Source organism: Aptenodytes patagonicus, chromosome 6, assembly GCF_965638725.1.
Source record: "Aptenodytes patagonicus chromosome 6, bAptPat1.pri.cur, whole genome shotgun sequence".
Lineage (NCBI taxonomy): Eukaryota > Metazoa > Chordata > Aves > Sphenisciformes > Spheniscidae > Aptenodytes > Aptenodytes patagonicus.
Genome location: NC_134954.1, coordinates 32,297,500 through 32,320,268, shown reverse-complemented (window position 1 = coordinate 32,320,268; position 22,769 = coordinate 32,297,500). Strand labels below are relative to the sequence as shown.

Here is a 22,769-nt window from a genome sequence, read left to right as displayed (position 1 = left end):
GCATCAGGATGGAAAGCCAAACCTGGCCCTCTCAGCCTGCTGCCATGTGCAGCCACATTGCAAAAGCACTCAGGCAGCATTACAGACACAAACATTCAGCGGCCAAGCCATTCTGCCTTCAGCTTTAAAGATTTGGGAAAAGAGGCTGTTTAAGTAGCAGCCATTTTAAGGGATTACAGATGCAGCACACAGGACTACAAGAGAAAGCCTGCCAGTATGGTTAAAATAGCAAACTCCCCTTACACAGCGTATGTGTTCTCTCTGCAGGCAAGGAAAGCGCTCCTCCAGGCCAAGCAGGCTGCATCAGGTCAGCAAAAGCACGCTTATGTGACAGAAGACTCACCACAAGTGTGCCAACAACGCTGTCATCAAAATCATCTCCTACCAACTTGCTTTGCAAAAGCGACACAAATTTTTAAGTGCAGTTTCAGCCTGAATAAACATAAACCAGGCTCTGTACCCACTATATAACTAAGCCGTGGGAACAAAACCTGCCAGCAACAGGATCAGTGCATAAAGTAGCTACTTTGGCAATTACTCTGAACTGAGTGATCCTACAGAGGAAACAGTTGTAGATACATTAACACCCGAGTCTCAAAGGTTGAAAAGTAGTCCCCCTCAGAAAGTACTGACCATGACCTGCAGTACCAGAGACAGACAGGTCCTAGCTCCAAAAGCAGAGTCTATCTCCAGAACGTCTCTTCCTATCTCCGGGAATGGAAAAGACAGAACACAGCATTCATCTTTGAGATACAATACTGGAATCAAGAAGCAAACCACCATGAAAAAGCAAGTGAGGTTTGTGAGAAAAAGTCTGAAATAAGCAAAGGTGCTATAATAAAACCCTTCCTTTAAAAATAAGCTATCCACTGGCAGCCTTTACAAATAGTTACACACAGATCATCTGCTCATCTCCACAAAAACACTGGTTTCACATAGGACCCCTGACTTGTCCTGATGATTTTTCTTTTCAAAAAAACTGTAAGACTATCTTGTTTGAGAGAGCTGCCCCTGCAGAGAGAAGCAAGACCCAGTCTTGATGAAATCTATACTCAGGCCACAAAACCAGCTATTTAATCCAGGATGAACCTGTTGTTTTGAGGGGGGGTGGTCGTGTTATTTTTCTTTTTTTTTTATTTTATTTGAAGGACAGAAAATAAGACACTTCTTTCCCTAAAACATCAAGCTAACAGAAGACTTCTACGTCATTCATGAGACATTCCCCACCCTGCCTTGTCACAAGCTATTACAAGCCATTCTTGATCAGTTTTTCTAAGGTTTTTTCATTTAAAGTTGTCTTTAATGTCTTGTCTAAATATCAGAAGAAACCATGCAGTCCTGTTAAGAGTTACTCCTGCTGAGCAAAGAGGAGATGCGAGATGAAAAATAAATGATTACTATCTCTGCCCTGCAAATTTACAGTGGTGAGCTAGGGAGGACATCAGACCTGCTGTGACCAGCCTGTATCTATTAATTCTAGCACAAAACCAGCTCTCCCTGGTCCTCTCCAGGCAGCACGTAATTGGCCCTTTGATACTTCAAGAGATTCCCAGATAACTAGATTATTAAAGCAACAGGAGCTCTCTGGGAGAATATGGGAGTTTACAGTTTTGTTTCTGGGTAAATCTGCCCTCTTTAAAAGATACAATATCAATCCCAACAGAATTCAAATTCATTGTCCAAAACAATTTGCCCATGTGCCTTTGGTTAAAGGCATGCAATACATCAAAGTGAATTTTAGAGTAAGTATTCATCCATACTCCATCATTCACAGTGGGCCTTGGCAAAAGCAGCTGAGTTTTGGGATATGTTACAGCCAAGCTTTCAAAATAGCCCAAAAAATGGGAAAAGGAAGGCACAGTAAACAAATCCCGTATTACCTAGCAAGCAGAATGATGTGAGTTTGTGTTCTGCACACTGTCTGCCCCAGGTACAAGTAACACAGATGACTTCCCGAGAAAGGGCTCTTCAAAGCTCACATTTTACAGCCATGTCCATAGTAAAAAGGCTGCACAACTAGGAACAATGTAGTCTGTCCCACAGAAGCAGCTGGTGATCTTTTAGCACTTATTAAGCATTTGGAAAAATACTGGAACAGGAGTCATTCCTGTTCTTGTGGTCTTCTGCCTCCCCGCTAGCTCCTCACAGGCCCACCTCCTGCCAGAACAAGCATTTGCTCAATGTCACAAGGAGCCTGGATTAGACAGCCAAATGAAAAGTGTTGCAGTATTGTTGCACACTGTGGCTGAATGGACTGAATAGCATGATGCCAACAAGAAGAGGTCCTACATTACCCATCCTATCACCTCTCTGCTGCACAGTCCAAGCCAGCTCTGCAGCTTTGCTGGATCATTCCACAAGCTCAATCAAAGCCCTTGCCCAGCGAGAAGCTATTCACTCCTTCTGGCTGGGTTAGTTTTCAGTGACTCTGCAAGCTCAGTCAGCCAAACACATACCAGACCACTGCAAAGAAGAGTGGTAGGAGCACCAGAGAAGATCTGGGGATGCCAGGCAGGTGGTAGTATGTGCTTTTTTTGGTGACAACAAATGGTTAAGTTGGTGCTCCAAACTGCACCCAGCTGAAGTTCCCAGCCTGTTCTGCCCACAGCTGCTTAGCCAGCACAAGGGCAGGGATGGGAACAAGCAACCAGCCCTGAGGTTGCTGGTATTGCAGCCAGAAGAGGTAAACTGTCCAGCCTAGAAAAGAGATGATGGAAGGGAGATAGGACAAAGCTCTGCATAACTTGCCAGTTGCTGGGAGAACACAGAGAAGGACTGAATATTCACTGTCTCTTCCAGTACAAGATACAGGTGCCATCAAACAAAGCCAATGGCTTGAAGGACTCCTTGCTGAAGGATACTGCTGCCACAAAATTTAGAGGGTCTCGATGGGAAACCAGGCAAGTACTTGGAAGCGACTTGCATTTCCCACGAGACTTGTGAATTATGAGTAAGTTTCCCAGTCAGAACTCTAATGAAAATCAGCAAGGCTACATCATTTGCAAGTGCCTGGCACATTCACAGGACCACTCCAAGCTTGTTACCTTCAAATGGCACTTGAGCAAGACCAAAGAAAAGGTGTCACTTAATGGCCACATTATAAATAACAGTAGTGCATCCTATTATGCATGATTAATTAACACCACCACATTTCCACAGGCAAGTAAAAGGAGTAGCATACATGGTCAAATAAATCCCTTCAAACCCTCTTAGGTCCTTCACTGACATCAGCCCAAAGAGACCTATGGAGCCACCAACAGGTTTGTCCAGCACGAAGAGGCAGAGAAACCAGTCAACCATCACACCAAAGCTGAACCATCTTTCCCACAAAAAGTAAGAAAAGCCATGTTATCACAGCAGCCATCTAGACACAGACTTTGCAACACAAGAATTAATTCTCTGCCCTCAAGAGCTTACAACTGAAGCAGCACTGAACAAGCAAATGGGAACAGAGATCCCACTAGACAAGCCCAACAGCTCACACGTATCCCTGTGGCAGGAAGTAAACATGAGTTCCTGCAAGGTCACTGCCAAGTAACAGATTTTTCCACTCCGTGGAAATGGATGAGACAGAATCAAGTCTTGGTCTGCTGCATTACACTGTGCAGAACTTAAAGTTGGCAGCAAGGATTATCTGAAGAAGTATGTGATAAAATCCACCACACAGAGCATGAAACTAATGAAATGAGTTGTACCCAAAGGTAGGGCCAGCTCAGAAGAATGAAACTGCTCAACTTTAAAAGAGCATCAGTAAAAAGATGAAAACAAGATCATCTCCTCAGTTAAATTAAGAACTCTGCCACAGAAGTGTCTGTCAGAACTATAAACATGATGAAAAGCCCTATAAAGTGGTATAGGCTGCAGAGTAGCAACAAACAGTTTCAGCCAGCTGTTTGCTATACACTGTGGCTGCATTTCATAGCTCCTCAAAATAATTTCAAACCAGACATGTACAGGTAGAGCTCTGGAGAGTTTTAACAACCTGAAAAGGTCTACATCCATCAGTTTAGAGTATGTCTTGTTTTCCAACATTTCAGGAGCAAAAAGAATTACCATTTTTTCCCTTCTACTCCTGTGCTGCTTTCTACTAATGGCTGGGCTTCACAGCTAAAGTAGATCTATAAATAGCACGTTTTGAGCAGCGCTGATCAAACAGCACTTAAAAACAGAGTCATCGCTCCACAAGCATGGGCTCATCAATATCCAAACCTTTTCATTTAGTGGCTGTTTATAACAAGCATAATAGCAGCACCTTCCATCACCACTGTTAGCAAAGACTACTGCTTTTTCCAGAAGAAATCCTGACTTCCTGAAGTTTGTCAGTGTTTGTTTTTGGCACACAGCTAAATCTAGGAACATGTAGCTTCATATATTGGCTGTATTCTGGAAGAGCTTGGTTCCTATGTTCCAGAGCAACAGATAAAAAAAACAGGGGGGTGGTGTAATAACCCCCAAACACACATTCAAGGTGTATATGGTTTCGTTTCCAAAGGATTGGCATAGATAGATTTGTTTACAGCTTGACTCCTGCCATTCTTTACTCAAACAAAATTCTTAATGCTGTGAACATTCATTATAGCCCAAGTAACAAGAGTACTCAAAAGCTTTACTGAATTGAGGTTAAAACAATTCCAATTTGCTGAAATTGTTCATTGACTGTTGTCCTACCCTTCATTCATTCATTGAAAAAGACAGACAAGACAGTAGAAATCTTTTGGAAATAGAAGTGGCCATAAGGAGGAAACAGCATATTTCTTTAAAGCTGAAGTATTTTTTATTTCAAACAACGTAAGTGAGCTTAAGCAGGAATCTGATTTGTAGAAATGAATTTCTGACTTACAATTTGAACAACTACGAACACCATAAACAATCTAATGTATATCTCTAGCCTTGCTTTTAATAAGCAAGCAATAAGGAACAGCTAAGTATTTTGTCACAGCTTTTTTCCCACAGTGCCTACTTGCCCTAATGACTATTCTCCATAGCGGCAGAATCATATCTACTTTGGTTTTTCTCAGCAAATATGTTAGAAATGCCAGTTATCCACTACAGAGTGCAAACCTACCACAGGAAAAAGCCAAGTAACTATATCCAAGCCAGATAAAGTGTTGTACTAACTGTAGGCTTGCTTTTCTAACTGGACAGGTAAAATGCAAAAAGCCTCTTAAAATAGCTTTCCTTATGTTACATTACCTAAGGTAGCAACAGGTCTTAGCAATGCCAGTTCTACATTAAAAAGCCCAAAAGCACTTCTCAGCATAAAAACACTATCAGGAAACAAGGAAGATCGTACACTAATGCCATCCCAACCAAAACTGCATCACCACACCAGCACAGATAAACTGTGAAGTAACGTCAGTTTGAGGTGTTTAAGATCTCCATGGAGATGTTATCCCTGAGAAGCTGGAGCAATGCAGGGAGAGCAAAAAATAAATCCAGGTATCCTTCTTAGAGATTTACCAAAACCTTCTCCTGATCTAGAGCATGATTTTCAATATAAGATACCACAATAAAACTGTTCTCTGAGGGTTGGATTTTTTTTAATTAAAGTTTCCTAGGAGATACAGAAGAGTGGAGTGGGAACAGTTCACCTGCAACTTTTCTCCACTTTGCTTAATCACTAACAAAAGATCTTTCTTCCAAGCTATTTTCCTTGGGTTTTTATTTTATTTTTTTATTTAATAGAGGATTTGTACCTGTGATCCTACCCTGAGGATCACATTCCTACATGGGTACGGGATTAAGAGGGGTTTGGGAGAGGGAGGATGTGCTCCCACATAAAAAAATGTTTTCTTTCATAGGGCTCAGTTGCAGACTGTCAAGTTTGAAATGGATTATTTTAACACCAGTGGGATTTTACTGTCTTTTTGATTTACATAGGTACCCAGTGCCTGGGACAGCATGGTCCGTCATCTAAAACAAAACAGACAACTATCAAGACCAAGATTTGAGATAGTCCCAAGGTCTCTCAGGTTCCTTCCCCCCCCATATCTGGGATAGATATCCCTGCCAACTGCCCATGATATCTTTCAAGGAAAGCAGGGTAGAGAAGCTACAAGTTTCTAAAGCAGAAGGGCTACTCACACTCTCCCTGTATGTACAAGATCAGTGAGAGTAGAGGAGGAGTGGGAAGGTGGGAAGAGAAGGAGATCACATGCCTATTCCCACCCCTTTCCAGGTACCCTTCAGGAACAACTTCATCATTCCTAGGTTTTAGTTATTCTTCAGGTTCTTCTGGTCTTACCAATATTTAGCCACGCAACATCTTGTTACTTTAGAAAGGGCTAAAAATATTTTTGCAGATATAAAACAGGAAAAAACTTAAATTAAGCCTTTTCTAATTTATTGTGTGTCTGTTTTCATTCCTTCCTGGATTCAAGAGCAGACAGGGCTGGGCATTACAGCTGCCAAACACCTCCATTAAAATAAGAATTAGGAAGGGAGATCTTGATCCTAAAAAAAAAAAATGAAAACTTCATCAAGCCAAGAAAAAATGGCAGGAGAGAGAAAACAGAAGATTGTATCAAAGACGCTGCTATGGTAACAATCACAAACATGGAGAAGAAAGATATCCTAAACCTCCCTACTTCTGCAAAGGCAAGAGTACCATGAAAGACAATTCATGGCTTAGATAAAGCTTATTGCAGCAGTTGTACTTTGTATGTATGTATGGGTAATGTACTCTGAGCATACAAGTAGAATTGGTCAAAGGGTTTTTTAGAAGCCTGTAGCTTTTCTGAAACCCAAAATCTGCAGCCAAAGGCCAAGATGGTGAGGACCCCACCACGCAATATCACCATGTTAAACCTCAATGCGTCATTTTGACACAAACATTCCCTGTTGCTGATCCAGACTCTGGCTCCCTGAAAGCTCAAGTATTTCTTTTTAGTTCAGGATATTTTAAATGGTGGAATTTGTGTGTAAGCCAGGAGTGCTCTGCACTGTCAGAAGAGATGGGAAAGCTAGAGGACTTCCTAACCCTCCCATTTGCCAGCAGCCATCCTCAGCCCCTTGCAACCACAGCTGCCAAGAAGGGTCAGGGCTGCACTTCACATGCAACCTGGGCCACATCAAACCTGGAGAAAGTCTTCCCTTAATGTTTTCCCTTTTGGGCTACTTATGATCTTCTAATGATAAACACACATTCTTACAATACTCTGATTTTTGCATTGTGAGGCTGAGAGTTGACTAATGTTGCAGGCCCACCTTTCCTCACTCAAAACCTTGCTGTGTTACAGCTGTTTCCCTGCAACTACCAAGGCAGGCATCCCACACTTGAGGATTTCCCACCCCTGAGGTTGCATCTTTATGAAAAAGAGGGAAATAAAGAGCCTGTGGGAAAAGCATGGGCTTCTCCTCCCCTCCAACCTGTTGCTGCTTCTCCACTGCTGATACACAAGACTGCAGGGGACTGCCAGCCACACACTCCCAGGTCCTGGGGCAGAAGGGAGGGGGATGAGGAGCAGGATACGAAGATGCAGCTTGACAAGGCAGTTGAGCTGGTGCAGCTGCTGTGGACAGGCAGCCATCCCGCCCCAGCCACTACTTCCCTTCCACAGCTCCAGTATTCACCTAACCCCAGAAACCTGTTCCATTTGGCAATCTAGCATAAGACTAGTCCAGGAATAAAAAAAAAAATAAATCCCTGTTAGGTTAGCAAGCTGAAGGGACTTGCCAGAGACACAGTTATGGGAGCCGAATTGCACCTTATAGCAGTAGCTAGGTCTTTGACTAGCTCACGCTTTCCTTGCCTCATGGTCAGCATACCCATATTCCAAAAGCAGTCTTCCACCAAGGGAAAAGGGTGGGGAAAAAGAAAATGAGAGCCTTCTCTTACCTTTCAGTGTCATATTTATTTACTTTCTTGATGAGTTAAATGTTGGGCAGAAAAATCTGAGCCACCCATTTTGTCTCTGCTTAATATGGAGCTGCACTGACAAGGATGGACAAAGCAGAATCAATACTACTGCCAAATAAGCCTCTGCTTTCCTCATGTGGTGAATATGGCACACATGCAAAGTTTATCTCACCACAGAAAGTGACATTGCACAATTAGATGGTTCAAAGGAGGACAATGAGAACCATCAAGGAAAGGAGCCAAGGGATGGAGGTTGAAGTGTGCCAGGATCAGCAAATAGCCAGTGCATGGTGGGGAAAAGCAATAAGAGGGTAAAGAAAGGAAGGGAAGTAGGTGGCTCACTATTTCGATGCAAGAGCAGAAGGACACTTCAGACTGAAAGATGACAACTAAAACTGATCTAAGAAAGCCTTAACACACAGGCACACGCACTCACAGGAGCTGGAAGTCATATTGGATAGGAAGCGTCTTTGAAGGTAGTTCAAGAGTGTGGAATAAATTCTTCAAAGAATTCATCACAACTGTCTGCTTCAAGGGTAAGGTACACATCCCTGACTTCCTTTTTTCTAATTGTGTAAGTTAGGCTAACAAAAGATAGAACATTTTGATATGGGATTTGCCTTAGTACAAAAGGAACTTCTAGGTGCCTAGGCCTGTCTTGTCTGAAGAAGAATGTGTGTGCCCAAGCATTTGGTTACTTTCTTCAGTATACACACCAGCACATATACTTAAAGAATCCCAGCAAACTATAAAGAGGGTAGGATACCCCTCCCACTGTGCAATCTTACACCCTGGAGAAAGGATGAGGGGAAAAAAAACCCAAACAAATCCTAGAGCATGAGATGCAAGCCACAGTTTTTAAGCATACTACTGAAGACAGCCCTTTTGTCCTTCAGGGTTTCTTAGACTTGTGTTTAAAGATGTTGGGACAAGCCATTGGACAAACAGGGGAGCTGGGTTACGTGAACCAGGGTTGGGGTGAGTGGGCTAGCAGAAATGCTTTCTGCTGGGGCTGATGACATGAGAAAGGAGACTAGGTTTTAACCATTTTGCTTTCACCTTGAGTGAACACCAGCAAACGCTGGACTCAGGCTCTGGTACACCTTGTGATAAGCAGCCCATTATTTTACTTTTTTTAGGCTTTTTAAACACGAAGTTTACATAAATGAAATACTGATCATTTCCCTACGATCTGCAGTGAAGGGAGAGGTGGCAAAGACTATTTTAAAGTTCTCCAGCTTTGTTTTCAGAGGTAAAGACGTAGGTGATGGCTTCAATATGAATCTTAGACAGCTGCACTTTTATGTATACAGAAAAGAGCATACACGTAAAAGAATCCTTTTTTCACCACCCCTAGGAGATTCAGCAGGACTTGCCAACAGCATTCGGGAGTGTGAAGTACATAAGTACATTATTTAAGTACACTGATTCCATTAAACAGAACCATTTGTTTTTGTGTTCTCTGCAAACACATCTGCCTAAGTGCTCCAGCTTCACAGGGCGCACATGGAGTTTGGAGCACTATCCATGGGGATTGTGCGCAGTTGGAAGAAAGCAGAGAGATACAGCAGTTGTTAAGAAAAAAAAAAACGAGTAGTCAAGTCTTTACTAGTCTGACAGTTCCTAAAATAATGTTGCTTCACTTACAAATGAACATGCTTATCTCTGTGATCTACAGAACCTGACTAAAAGGTTACTTTTCCCTTGCCAGAAAAGCCTCTTTAGAAGTTTATGAATGCCTGAACAGAACAGCTGAACCCTGCCAGATGACTTTATGATAAGAGAATGAGGCAGAAAGCCACCTCCTCACATGTGAAAGGAACACTTGAAGAAGTTTAAAGGATATATGTAAAAAGAGAGTTTCTAGTATTCAGAGCTGTATGTGGCTACCTCATTATTTTGCAGAAAGGCACACATACTAAAATCTTGGACTCTGAAGAGTGTTTCCTCCTCCTTCTCAGTTGCTTCTGACTAATGAATATTTTGAACAATAAACAGCTTCTGCGTGGAATTTGCAAATCCCCAAAAACCACCATTATTAGGCAGCATGAATTGTGTGCATGCAACTCTGAAAAGCACAGCAGTTAGCTGCCTATTGGTATGATCAAGGATTTACGACTAGTTTAAGATTGCTGAGGAAAAAAATCCCCTACACAAATCATTGTATTTACGTGGTAAACATCATTACACTAACTTTAAAAGCACGTATTTCCCACAAGGAAAAGTTGAAGTTCTGTAATTATACCATAATTAAGTCTTTATTTACAAGTCATGTGAGCCTAAAATCTTTACCTGTCTTCAAATGCAGAAGTGGTAGCGCAGCTGTAACCATCCCTGCATAAACATGGGCAAGGCAAGGGTTTACGATTCCCTCTCGTTAGACCCAGCAACCTCATAGCTACGATTTGTATGTCTAGAAGTTCATCTGCTTTTTCTGCCTGCACTGGTTGGTCTCATGCTGTATTACCTCTGAATATAAGCCTTGCCTTACAAAGAAATTCACACCTTCATTTGCTAAACAAAGTTGGAGTGAAAAAAACCCCAGATCTTCAAAGTTTCAACACAAAGAATTGAAACATATCTTGGAACATAAAACGGCAGGTGGGGCTGGCTTTGTGCTTCCCCTTCCAGTAGCTTATAGGAAGTAGGAAAACCCAGCATCTTTTGCATTGTGCACCATCCCTATAGACGCCCCCCCATCCCTGAAGGATTACAAGTGTCTAAGCATTCAGAAGAGAGAAAGAGAGTAGCTAGTATTGCCTGAATTTAACCAAATGCTTCATGAAATGTACAACTCCTCCTTATTCCAAAGGACATTATCACTTTCCACAGTACTTTCCTGAATCTGGACCTAAAAGCATGCCTGCAGAAGGGAGATTATATTTTGGCAATGTTTTTTTGCACTGACAGTGCTCAGCTTCTGCTGTCAACTAACTGGCATCAAGCAGAGCAATCCAAGAGCCCAGCTTTCCTTCCCAGGTATTCATATTCCTACTCCTAAGCATCCCTTTGATACATCTGCAAGGCAAGTCACAATTTTTCTTGGAAGCCAGCTATTTGATGAGCTAGGGCATTCTCAGTTTCTTGCCAGCACAAAGAGGAATGTGCTGTTGTATAGTTAGAGAAAAAAGGCTTTCAGAAGTATTACCCCCGGTTCTCAGCACGCAGCACCAAGGTCACATCTAGCTGTGTGTCAGGCAGCCTCAATAATTCCCAGCTCCACTGCAAAGTGACATTTCAGCCAAAAAAACCCATCATCTTCGGGAAGAAAGGCACTGTCAGTACAGATGGATGTTGCATGTTGGCAACAAGTCATGCAGCAGATCCTTCTGAAATATGTGCTGCACATGCACAGACGTCTCTTGGAGCGAAGGACTCCAAAAATCCTTAGTCTGAGCTTGAAGTTTTGGACTTAAAAATGTAAGTGATACCAAGAAGCACAAAATTCTGATAGCAATTTCTCAGATGGACCAGGGAGTTTTCAAACCCATTAGACAACCTCAAGGAGTATTGAGACGCTTTCTGCTACTTTAACCTTTAGCTTTAGCCCCTTTTACAAGCTGGAAAGACTACATCTCAAGTAAGGCAGAACAGCATGAACCCAGGAGCCTCTCCACTGCATAGTTAAGCTGAGGAGAAACAAATTATGTTGAATATTCACAGGGACTTCTGAACTGACTATTCCTGAAGAAAACATTGGTAGTCCAGAGTTTCCAAACAAGTCCACGAACCTGTATCTTACATTTTAATTTCAGTAAGAGACTGTATACTAACAGGAACAGAAAAATAGTAGTGTTTTGACTATGCAAATCATGGTTTACAACAATTTATCTAGATCTTCCTTCTTTTGTCTTCAGTGATGGCTTAAAAAAAAAATGCAGTGGCAGAGATGATTTCAATTCAACTTGAAAATATACCATCATCTGTGACTTCAGTTTGTCTAATCAGTATTAATTGTCATCAGTTCCACAGTTTCTAATGAGAATTTACAATACCTGGGCCTTAGGAAAACACCATGTGGTGCAAGAGGACCCCATGCCAGCTAAATAACAATAAGCGATAGGGCAAAGTGCTAAGTCAATTGGAAGCCGTTGTCTCCAGAACCAGAAAGGCAAGCAGCTAATTAAAACATTGTGTGGGAGCCTGCATGAGGTGTAAGAGAGTGCTGGGCCACAACAGGCTTTGGATGTGTGCCCACGTACAGAAACACACTATTTAAAGCAACAACAGTTTTGAGAAGCAATGTAACATTTGTACCTCCTCAGCCTATTCCAGAAAAAACACCCCCTCCCTCAGCATTTTATAAGCTGTTGTCTTCATAGAAGTTGCCATGGGTTTCCAATTTTCTTGTTTGACTCAAAGGATTATTTTAGATTTCAGAGGTCAGAGACTAATCGGGGCAGGAGAAACAAAAACAAATGAAAACCACTTATCCTTTAGTCCACATCTAAAGATCAAAAAAGAAAATCAGCTTATGAAACAAACCATCTGCCTCATTATTCCTCTTGTGGGGAAGCCAGACTTCAAAAAAGGTGGTGATCTGGGCAAAATCCAGAACTTACTCTCAGAAATGTGTATGCCTGTACATGAGATTGACACCCAGGCTGTGCACAGGACAGTTACGAACGCACTTACACCTTGGCAGGGATAGTTGCCTGGCTACCATACAACTGCTCCCCTTCTGGTATTACTTACCGATCGATACTCATAATAGATTTTATCATATTCATTGCCTCCAATTGTGATTTCTGGAATGAAGCGAGGGATGGCTGCAGGATCCAGCACTCCATCTTTGTCCTGAACACTGAGGGGAAAGAAAGAAGGAAAGAAAAAGGAGCAGTTAGTCCACGTCCTGTCCCAAAGACAACAACATCAATTCTGAGTTTGACCAAATATTGAAGAACCACTTTTCTGTTAAATACTACTTCCACAGGTTTTGCCTCTTTTCCAATTATGATGAACACATAGTCCTTTTCCTCACGCAGTTCCTGTGGGTTTTTTTTACCCCCTTGCCTCCAGTTGGCTCCTGCTCCAACTTCTGCTTCTCCACTCCCTCCCCTGCGTTTTTCCTCCCTGGAGATGCTCTGTCATTCCTAGAAGCCTTCTCCATAAGGCATCTCTAGCTTTTTGCTTTCCTATATAAGCAAGGTAAAACAATGGTTTTATTGAATCACACACACTATCTTGCTATATCAACTTCATTTAATTGCCTCTTGTGCAATTAGTTTTCACAAATGAACGGTCACAGGATTAAAGTAAGGTGGTGCTCTTCCCCAAACTCCCATCCTAAATGGATTGACACTGACGCAATCACAGGGTTTTGAAGCAGACAGTGCCTCTAGCATCCTGCTTGGGAGTAACCAGGGGAAGCTTGCTGCAGCAGCTGTAATGACAGATACCAGGATCCACCAAAAATCCATGTTGCACGGTGCCAGCACTTTCAAATACCCCAAATTTAAAATGTCTGAGAAACTGCTAGAAAGCCACCTTCTGCATTCTGGTATTATACGTAGACCAACAGTGCCACCTATACATATTTGGGGAAAAATACATCCATTTGCAGTGGACAGTGACCAAATTCTAAATGCAACACTTTAAACTCTGCAAGTTGTGTTTTCAGTGAATTGCATTTCTTTACAAACGTTTACACACACATAAAGCATATGCCCTGAGCAAAGCAAAGTTAATCATCTTTAAGCAATTAATTTTTTTCCCTAAATCACAAGTTTTGGGACCTTACCTCACAGCACTGAACAGTTTCAACAAGTAAACTAGTCTGCTAACGTATCCTGACACACACACTATAAATTATCCTACTACAGACAAATTAATAAGGAAGTACAATAATCTAGTAAAAGTTGAGGTGGGAGAAAGTAAGGATAAATGCCCTTTTACAAGGCCAGGATGAACACCAAAGATGTTTCCTATGAATTACTACGCTATCTATCTTCACATACATTAAATGTATATTTCACATGCTCGAAGCCAGTAAACAGGGTCCTCCTTTGCCTCCTCACCAACACAGCAAGAGCTTTTTTGTGACATGCTAGCACCAGCCCTCCTGGGGGCCACTCCCAGCCTTCCCACTCCAAGACAGCTTGGAATAACTGAGCTGGGATGGAAAAGCTTGTCAAAAGTGGTGATCTGATGATGCAACTGGTTTTATTTCTGAATCCCAACATGCTTTGGGAGGAGCACCTTTGCACCTACTAAGTTTCTTCTCTTGGGGTTCTACCAAGAAGGAATCAGCTCTAATATGCACTGCTAATTAACCTGGAACTAAAATAAACAGACCCCAGCAGAAAGCAGCCCTTCAGGAATGAAGAGCTGGTACCTGAAGTACAGTCCATCCTGCAATCACACCTATAATCAGTACCAACGCTATGAGCTTTAATCTGCATTTTCATTGTGCAGATAGCAGAGACAGCAAGCTAAGAATTTTGATTTGAACAGGACCACATGCAGGCAATGTTTAAAGACCTTGCTGAGCTCAGGCTTAACAGCAGAGGCTGCGGAAGATCCACTAATCTATCAGTGAATAAACATCTCCCATCCCTTATTCCCACAGAAATGGGAGTCAGCTCTCCGTCAAGTAGGAGCAGATGTTCTGGACCTTACAAGTCTGTAGGAGAAAGCAGGTAAAATTTGTCCAGGCATACATGAAGTATAACTTGACACATACAAACTGTGTCCAATAGTCAACCAGTTTGCAGCTAATCCATTCCTTCATGAATCTCAGAAAAATGGCAATTCTAGAGGACAATTCCCAGGCACAATTTATTTTAGTTAGTGGTCAAGATGGAAAACCTGCTGCTCTCAAAACTTCTTTGCTCTCACAACCACTGCCTCCAAAGAAACCACTGCACAACAAAAAAATGCAAACCTAATGCTACCAAAGATGGCTTCTCCAGCTTCAGCTCTGCACCTTAAGAAATAACTTTGAATACTAAAAGCACCACCCAAAGACACCTGCCACAACAGTGTCTTTAACCACAAAACCACATTCGCTTGCCAGAACTAATTCACTGCTCAGCAGGAAGCATTTAAAGGCACCTTTTATGTTTCCTTAGTTTTCTCTCTCTCCCCCTGCACAAAAGTATCACTATTTATTATTTTCTGGCACTTAACCATATTTTCTTGAAGCAGCTCTCATCATGCAGTAGCATAGCTTCCCAGAGCGTGCTTTACCTACCCATAAGATTATGTGACATTTCAAACTTAACTGAGAGCATGTGACTGCATGGTTCTAATACTGTACAAACATTAGATTTTAGCTCACCCATCCATAATCCTATTAGCTACAGTTCTTCCCATTGCTACACAGGAATCACACTTATGTATGTTACAGCAATGGGCAGCTCATTGCTTCTCTAAAAGCACCTATTACACACCCACTCCACACATTATGTCCAGCACCACATGCACGAGCAGGTACTGAGGAATCAGGACTGACACATTCCTCCCTCTTTTCAGAGGGGGAAGTCCTGTTTCCCTTACAGGCAGCTTACAGCAAGGATACACAAATTTTTCAGGGAACCTGCAGAAACCTGATTACACACAAGTAACTTACACTTTTTTTTCCCCACCAAGTCCAAAGATTGCCTACCACAATGAACATTAGAAAGTCTTATGAACATATTTGCTAAAGGTGCAAGGCAGGGTAAAGGAAGTAGACTGCTTGGAAAAAAATAAACTAGTCAAGCAAACAAACAAAAAAAAAAAACAGTTTGCGTAGCCTGAGCCATGATTTCTCAACAACTGATGCTGGCATAATCACAAAAATTGAAATGACAATATACAGTATTAGAAAACCACACTTCCTACCTAAAAGCATTCACTGACCTAAGAGGCTTAGAGCCAGCAACACAAAAGCATCCCACGTTAAATTCTGTGCTTATACATGAAAGTAACTTGAGAAATAGCAGGTGGATCCAACTGGAAAACAGATTTTCTCGCACACCTTGAAACCAGCTTCTCACCAACCAGTTATTGTGTTTCAGGTTTGAATCTGAGCAAGTGGGTGGTATTCATTCCTCTGCTATTCACACCCTTACTACCTCAGCCAGGGCTCCTCAACCCCTGCTGCGGTCGGCTTTCATGCCTCCCATGGGTAGGGTACAACACATGCAAGTGAGCCAGTGAGCATGTGATGCGCTTACGATTTTGCCCATGCTTGTGAGAGCAGGGGAAAGGAGAAATGCTCCTGATTCATGCCACAGGCACATAGAGCTGGGTGGGACAGATAGTTCCTGCATCCAACTCTTACCGTACTGACCTCCTCTGCCCCTGTGCTCATTCAGCAGGCACACAGGACAGCAGCAGGCTGTGTCCCCCATGTGTCTTTCCTTGCCTGTCATTTCTTCCTTGTCCATTTTCTCCAGAACTTAGCAAAGGCAGGGCAGTGACATACAGACCTCCTTCTGCCAAAGGGACTCAGACTCCACCATTTGGTTAGGCAGAACAAGTATGCCATGCCCAAAGTGAACCATGGCCACTCCCTTGGTGAACAGAAACACTCATCATGAACGCCAAGAAAAAAAGAGCTTTCCAAGAAAAGCAGGTCTGCAAGAGAAGGTCAGAAAGTGAAACAACACCTCTTCAAATCTATAAAAAGCCACTGCAAAGAGGAAATTAGAAAAACTGTTTCAATTGAAGCAAGAGAGAAGTAAGGTGCCAAAGGAAGCAGTTTTTAATAGTGCCAGAAGCTTTACAATGAATGGTTTATGAGATTTTGGAGTCTCCATGACAAAATGTTTCAAAAACAAGTCCAATACAGCTCTTGCAAGCACTTCTAGTCCTGCTACTTGAAATCAGACAAGACATTCAAACATGGACACTTCTTCCCTTTGCTAAGCATGCTCGATTACACTGTGAAACAGAGCTGAAGGGTTGCTCTCCCTCATTCACTCCCATGCTTCCTCATTGCAGTATTTCATTTAACCAGAGCAAATTGTACAGAAAGGAAATAGGAGCCAAGCTCTGGGGTTAGCAATAGCTCTAAGAAGGTAAACAAATGTTAAGAGAACTTAGAAATTATTAGTTACTGCATATACAAGGTCCTTCAGTAACAACCTCAAAATATGTCTGATGTTCCGCCAAATACAATACTGGAAGATTTACTACCCAGGGTTTGTGGCACACTAAGTTATTAATGAACAAAATTGAACAGATGAGACTGGCAAACTATTTCACGGCTAGATTGTTTCCAAATGGAAAGAGATCCTCTTTTCATCAAGATAAAACAAATGCCAATACCTATCTTTTTCTAAGTGAAATTAGTGGTGGCTTAAAAAAGACGAAACACCAATACCTATCTTTTTTTAAATTATATTAGTGGTGACTTAAGCTGAAAACTTGCCCATATAAAATATGTTCTGCTATAGCAAATTCTGAAGGAGTGTGGGGATGTAACAGATTTAACCCTGAACTTGTCTGATGAAACAAGTCAAATGCAGTAAGCTCCCCGCAACAACTGGTAAAGTAATACAGGGGATGTTACACAAACTACAGCTCTTCGTTCCAAAACATTATTTATTTTGCAATGGAGGTAGACAGTCACATGATTTCACTGGGAAGGGCACAGATAAAACCGTGCCTAAGAGTGCAGTGGCAACAGAGGAACTCCTTGAGACTTTTCAAAAAACCAGCAGAGTGGTTTCTGTTGGACACAGCGCCTGGAGAGGAAGGAAAGATATGGAGAACATCCTCTGGGAGATCCCACTAGCTTACATACAGACAAATACACACATTTTTAACCTTTTACCAAGACATGCCTCAGTCCCACAACCATACTACTCTCTATTACGGCAAGGGAGAGAGTACTCAAGGGCAAGGCAGGGAGATAAAAGGTATCACTACGCAACTGATCTTATATGGGTGCGGCTCACTGTTTTGATTAGCTAGCTTATTTGCATTACCAAAGTAGCCAGAGGCCCTGCTGGGGTTTCTGTGCATTAGACCCTATATACATGCAATGAAAAAGTTATCCTCACCCCTGCCTATCAATCCCCATCCCCCAGACGTGCTGGTACAAGCTGAAGGTGAAAGAGGTGAAACTGCCAACAGCCAAGCCACCACTGGAGCAGGATTATGACTGCAATGCCCTGCCTCCCGCTGCGCTGCCCCTCTGACTCCCAGGCAGCATCAGATCTGAAATAGCCCAAGTCAGAACGAGTGGGCTGTGCAAAATGCTGGGAGGTCAGCAAAGTAAGCAATTGAAGATGGAAAAACAGACAAATACCTGCTGCAGCCTTCCAGAAACACCCACGAGAGGGCAGCATGTGCCAGCATATGGAACAGACAGCCCATCAGGAATGTGCTAAATACTCTTTCCAAAAGGAAACATTAACATCGGCATGGGACACCTGCAAATCTGCAGAAGACTGGGTACCACAAGCTCTCTTCTACTTGGGCATTAGAAAAAGCGAGGAAAGCGTCGGCTTTAACGTTCATGAACTACCACCTGAAATTGCCATTTGATGCTCCAGGATGCAATTCCAACACTGATGACATGCAGCAAACTCCTTGCAGTGTTTGTTCGGTCCTTACACATCTGTTCCCTGTCTGACACTGGGCCTGACATGTTTTCATGGGTGAAGTTTGTGCAAGCTGTGATGGGAGACTCATGTTTGTCCAGCACTTCTGGAGTTAACATGAAAAAAGATTATGTCCAAACCTACACACTTTTATAAAACATTACAAAGGTGCTCTTCCCAGGCTGCCCAACATATTGCCCATGATTTCCTCACTCAGCTGAGCAAGGCACAAGCACAAAATTGGCACAGGATCTGTCGTTACACAGTTGATCAATGCCCTAGTACCCCAGCACCAAATGAAGGCTCAAAGCAAACACCGAGCACATTCATCATCTGCCTGAATACGACCATTATCTTGACAATGCTATTCTGAAGGTAAGGGGAAACAGCAAAACTCAAACCACATGAACACTTATATTAGCAGTTTGTTGCATTGTAAGATCTTAACAGCCACACGCTGCCAACAGAAGAAATAGTGTTATCTACAATGACAAGAGCCTTATACAGGAGACCCTCTCAGCCTCCCCCATAGTTCAATGAAAAATTGAGTCCTTCACAATGCAATTTATTCCTTTCTACAGCTGCAAAGTACAGTTTTCATACAATATCTTAATACACTGCTCTTTAATTGTATGCTTTCCTTTAACTCCCTCCTACACTCTGCAATTAATAAACCTTTCTTAATATCTGTGCTAGTGTGAAGCTATAGGAAAACAAGCAACTTAACTGTATTCTCTCTTTCAAAGGAAATCTGATTTTGATAGGTTTGCAGGGTCTAAGTCACCAGATGCTATCCTTTAATTACTACACAAAGAAACCTCTTCTTAGATACTTAAAGGGCACCCGAATCATGACTTGTTTCTCTTAGATTGCAGAAGAGCACTATTGGGTGGTGTCTATCTTCACCACTTGACAGAAGGGCCATAGAAAAGGAACATATCTCTAATTTTAGGAGGCATTTGAGGTAACAGCACAAAAAAGTAAAAGGCAAAGAATATCAGAAGCCCACAAAAAAGTTTAACTTACTACTCCAATGCCTGTCACAAAGACTGAAATTCAGAGGCAGATACTCAATTTAAAAAAACCCTGTGTTCCTATTAACCTGTGAGATAACCAGAAATAAATATGAAATTAATATAACTCTTAAGTTTTGTTTTAAAAGTGTAATAACTATACTGCACTTGCTACCTGCACATTCAGTCTAAAGATGAAGTTCTAGCAAAATGGGAAGCCTGTCTCACTTCAGTGCAAGATTATATCTATTAATAGTCTTACGAGTGCAGATATATTCTTTATACAGGGTTATCCAGAGAACATTTTGTTCATCAACATGACTTCAGAGTGGCACTCCTGATGCTTCATCTGTAACGCATGGATAAAAGTGTAGGTCTGATCTCACTTTACATACAGGTCAATGGTTTGATTCAACATATCTTGGAGTTTGGAGGGCTACCTCTGTTTTCAGCATTGCTCTGGGGACACATGCACCCCCACCAGTAGCACTCCACAGCTGAATTGGAGGACAGATAATCATGGAGTACTTGCAAAGAATTATAATAATGAAATTTGATTCTATTCCAGCAAGGCACTTTCCACTATCTGAGTTTGAGCTCTTCTCATCCAACTAGACAGATAAGGATCTTTAACAAAACAAACAGCAAAAAACCACTCTTAAAGCGCTGTACTTCACAATCCCCCTTGTTATTATGGAGAATGAACAACAGAACTGCAATACTTCATTCTGTGAATTAGAATTAAAGCTTTTATTTACGATTATTTACTGGGAGTCAGGGGAGAGGAGGAGAAAATTACTTATTGAGCAGTCACCCACGTTTGCTTAATTCCTTCCCCACGATACTCTTTCAAGCAGCTTCTTGACTGCTGGTAAGATACTTAAAAGCAGACAGCATAAGAAATTAGTCTAATTTTAGAAAAAATGATCTAAACACAGCCAGTCTAAACAGCACCACATATAAAACTTGCTACAAGGTTGCTCCATCAACAAGCTTTGTTGAAGGATGTCATGCTGCCAAGGTAGCAGAGAAACTACCATGCCAACTGCATAAATGCTCTGTTTTAAAATGAAATGTTTTTTGTGATCACCCAGGAACAGAAGTGCTCACAAAAATACATTCCCAAAAGTAAGAGCCACAGGGTACAGCACTTAGGAAATGCCTGGAGAGTTCTTGCACTTCATGAATGGCATGGAATCTATTCATCTGAAGTCTCTCGTCTAATCAATTATTAGCAGCAGCAAAACACCACACTGCATTACAGTATCAAGCACCAATATTACAGAAGCGTGCTATCACTGCTGACTTCTGACAAAAAAAAAACCAAGTCAGAGTGCAAATATAAACATACCTTTAAAAACTCAAGGCTTTAACCATTTTCCGAGATCTGATACTAAGTAATGTTCAGTTTCTGGAAGACATCATACTTACTAAAGTCTCAAATGATGGAAAGAAACATCATCCTGCTCCAGCCATGGCCCCTTGTCAAACTTCAGGTACTCAATGTCTTCGATTACCTGGAATCAGAAGATAAAAATCACACTAAGAGGTGGTCTGATCAGAACATCCAAAAATCAATAAACACACCCCCCAAAATCAATAAAGTAATCAAAATATATTATTAAACAAGTCATCCAGCAAAAAGGCTTCACTGCTAAAGCTCTATTAACAATGCAAATGTTTAGAGCTAACATGTCTCCCAGTCATACTTCCAGAGGTCGTGGCCCTGCCATAAGCACTGGGCAGACACATAGGAGCCAGCTCTGAAGTTCCTGGTGCTTTCAGCCTTGGTGAGCAGAGGATGGCAGGGAACACATCGGCTGAGAGGTGCCTTGTTTCCAAATTCTTACCTGATCCAAGACACTCTTCCTCAACCTGCTGTTGGGGCTGAAAGGAAGCAAAGAAGGTAAAAACCCCACCTCTAAGGTAGAATGAGGAGGAAATGGAAATAAGTCTAAATTTAACCCCCTTTTGTTGCAAACAAAAACTATCATGCTACACAGGAAGCTGGGTTTTTTTTCAAAACAGTTTAGTGGCATACTAACTGAGACAGGTTGAGGAGCAATTGTGGCAATTGCCTCTCGGTGTTGCCATGTGTTGTTCACATGACAGAAACCGAGGCATGTTTCAGGCTGGAAGACTCACAACACCTTTGAAGTAGCCATACCAACAGAAGTCCAAAGGCTCCTGATTTGATCAGTCATCAAGACCTACCCATGCATGCATGCACCCCCAGCAGAAAGGAAAGGTGAAACTCACAGCTCAGCACTCAGAATCATTCCAACAAGTAACACCAGCTCAGCAAGTCACTCCTCCAGCATCCCCAAACTTATCAATCCCATGTTTGAGCTTCATTTACAGACTGGCTCCATCAGAAAACAGATCTTTGCTGGTCCACTGGGTAATTGCTTAACACAAGCCTGACGTTATCACACAACTGACTAGATCTAAGGAAACCCAAACTAGTGTCAGGAGGATGCACTTAAGGTGCATGATGAGGTGGAGATAGTACCTTGAAGCAATTTGGAAAGGAGTGGATTGTTAGAGCTCCAAACACCACTTTACAGAGGCCTTTTCCAGAAGGGATAAAGCTATGAGGTCAGGACTGAAATCCTGAGGACACACTGTCAATCCATTGACAACAAGGAAGCAGATGCCAGTAATAAAGTGAGTGATAGAATAATAACTGAAAAATGCTTCTATTATTTACTGGTCATTAAACCCACTATAATTATTCCCTGCAATCACAGCAAACACTAAATCCTATCTATTACTACTTAAAAGGCAATTAAAAAATGCTATTGCAAAGTAGTTTCAACTATAAAGGTCCACTCTATTACCAGTATTATGTTTTTATGGTAAGAAATAATGGCTTAGAGATATGACTGCATGATCATTTTCCTTGAGGCATTTATATTTCTTAAAGACTAATTTTGCTGATAAAGACTTAAAAAATACAGTTGACATGACATCACCAAAGCATATTTAAAACTTCAAGCAAGTTTAGATGCTCTTTAACCATTTTTGATCTCTTAAAGAGGCAAAGGTGGCAAACCAGATACTGTAGCTGAGAGCATAGGAAACCTACTTTTCACATAAAGAAAAAAGTCGACGACGAATCTACCCGTTAATGGAAAAAATGGTTCAATCTTCAAAAAACACTACAGAAAACAGCACCACAAACATTTAGAAGAGTTTCCAAAATTCTATTTAGAAACTGCTTCTTCCTACCAAACTGCTGTAACATAACTCCCCAAGATAAGTATTCAAAGATGTAAAGAGGAAGAAAGGTATATGGTAAGTTAGTTCAAATATCCATTATTTATTTTAATTATTTAATTTAAAAGCTGAACCTCCACCATA

At 41.7% G+C, this 22,769-nt stretch overlaps 1 protein-coding gene and 1 long non-coding RNA gene across 2 annotated transcripts in view; one reads left to right on the top strand and one right to left on the bottom strand.

The window, feature by feature from the left end:
• Window positions 1-563, top strand: part of LOC143162138 (uncharacterized) — a 45,900-nt gene extending 45,337 nt beyond the window's left edge. The window contains exon 3 of the long non-coding RNA XR_012995647.1: window positions 268-563. This is a non-coding gene — a long non-coding RNA (uncharacterized LOC143162138). The remainder of the gene's footprint in view (window positions 1-267) is intronic.
• The window catches only part of NDUFA10 (NADH:ubiquinone oxidoreductase subunit A10), a 43,174-nt gene that overhangs the window by 1,801 nt on the left and 18,604 nt on the right, over window positions 1-22,769 (bottom strand). Inside the window, exons 8-9 of the mRNA XM_076341996.1 lie at window positions 20,838-20,923; window positions 12,554-12,662 (exon numbers count right to left, since the gene is read on the bottom strand). Of these exons, the coding sequence (XP_076198111.1) occupies window positions 12,554-12,662; window positions 20,838-20,923 (195 nt within the window). The remainder of the gene's footprint in view (window positions 1-12,553; window positions 12,663-20,837; window positions 20,924-22,769) is intronic.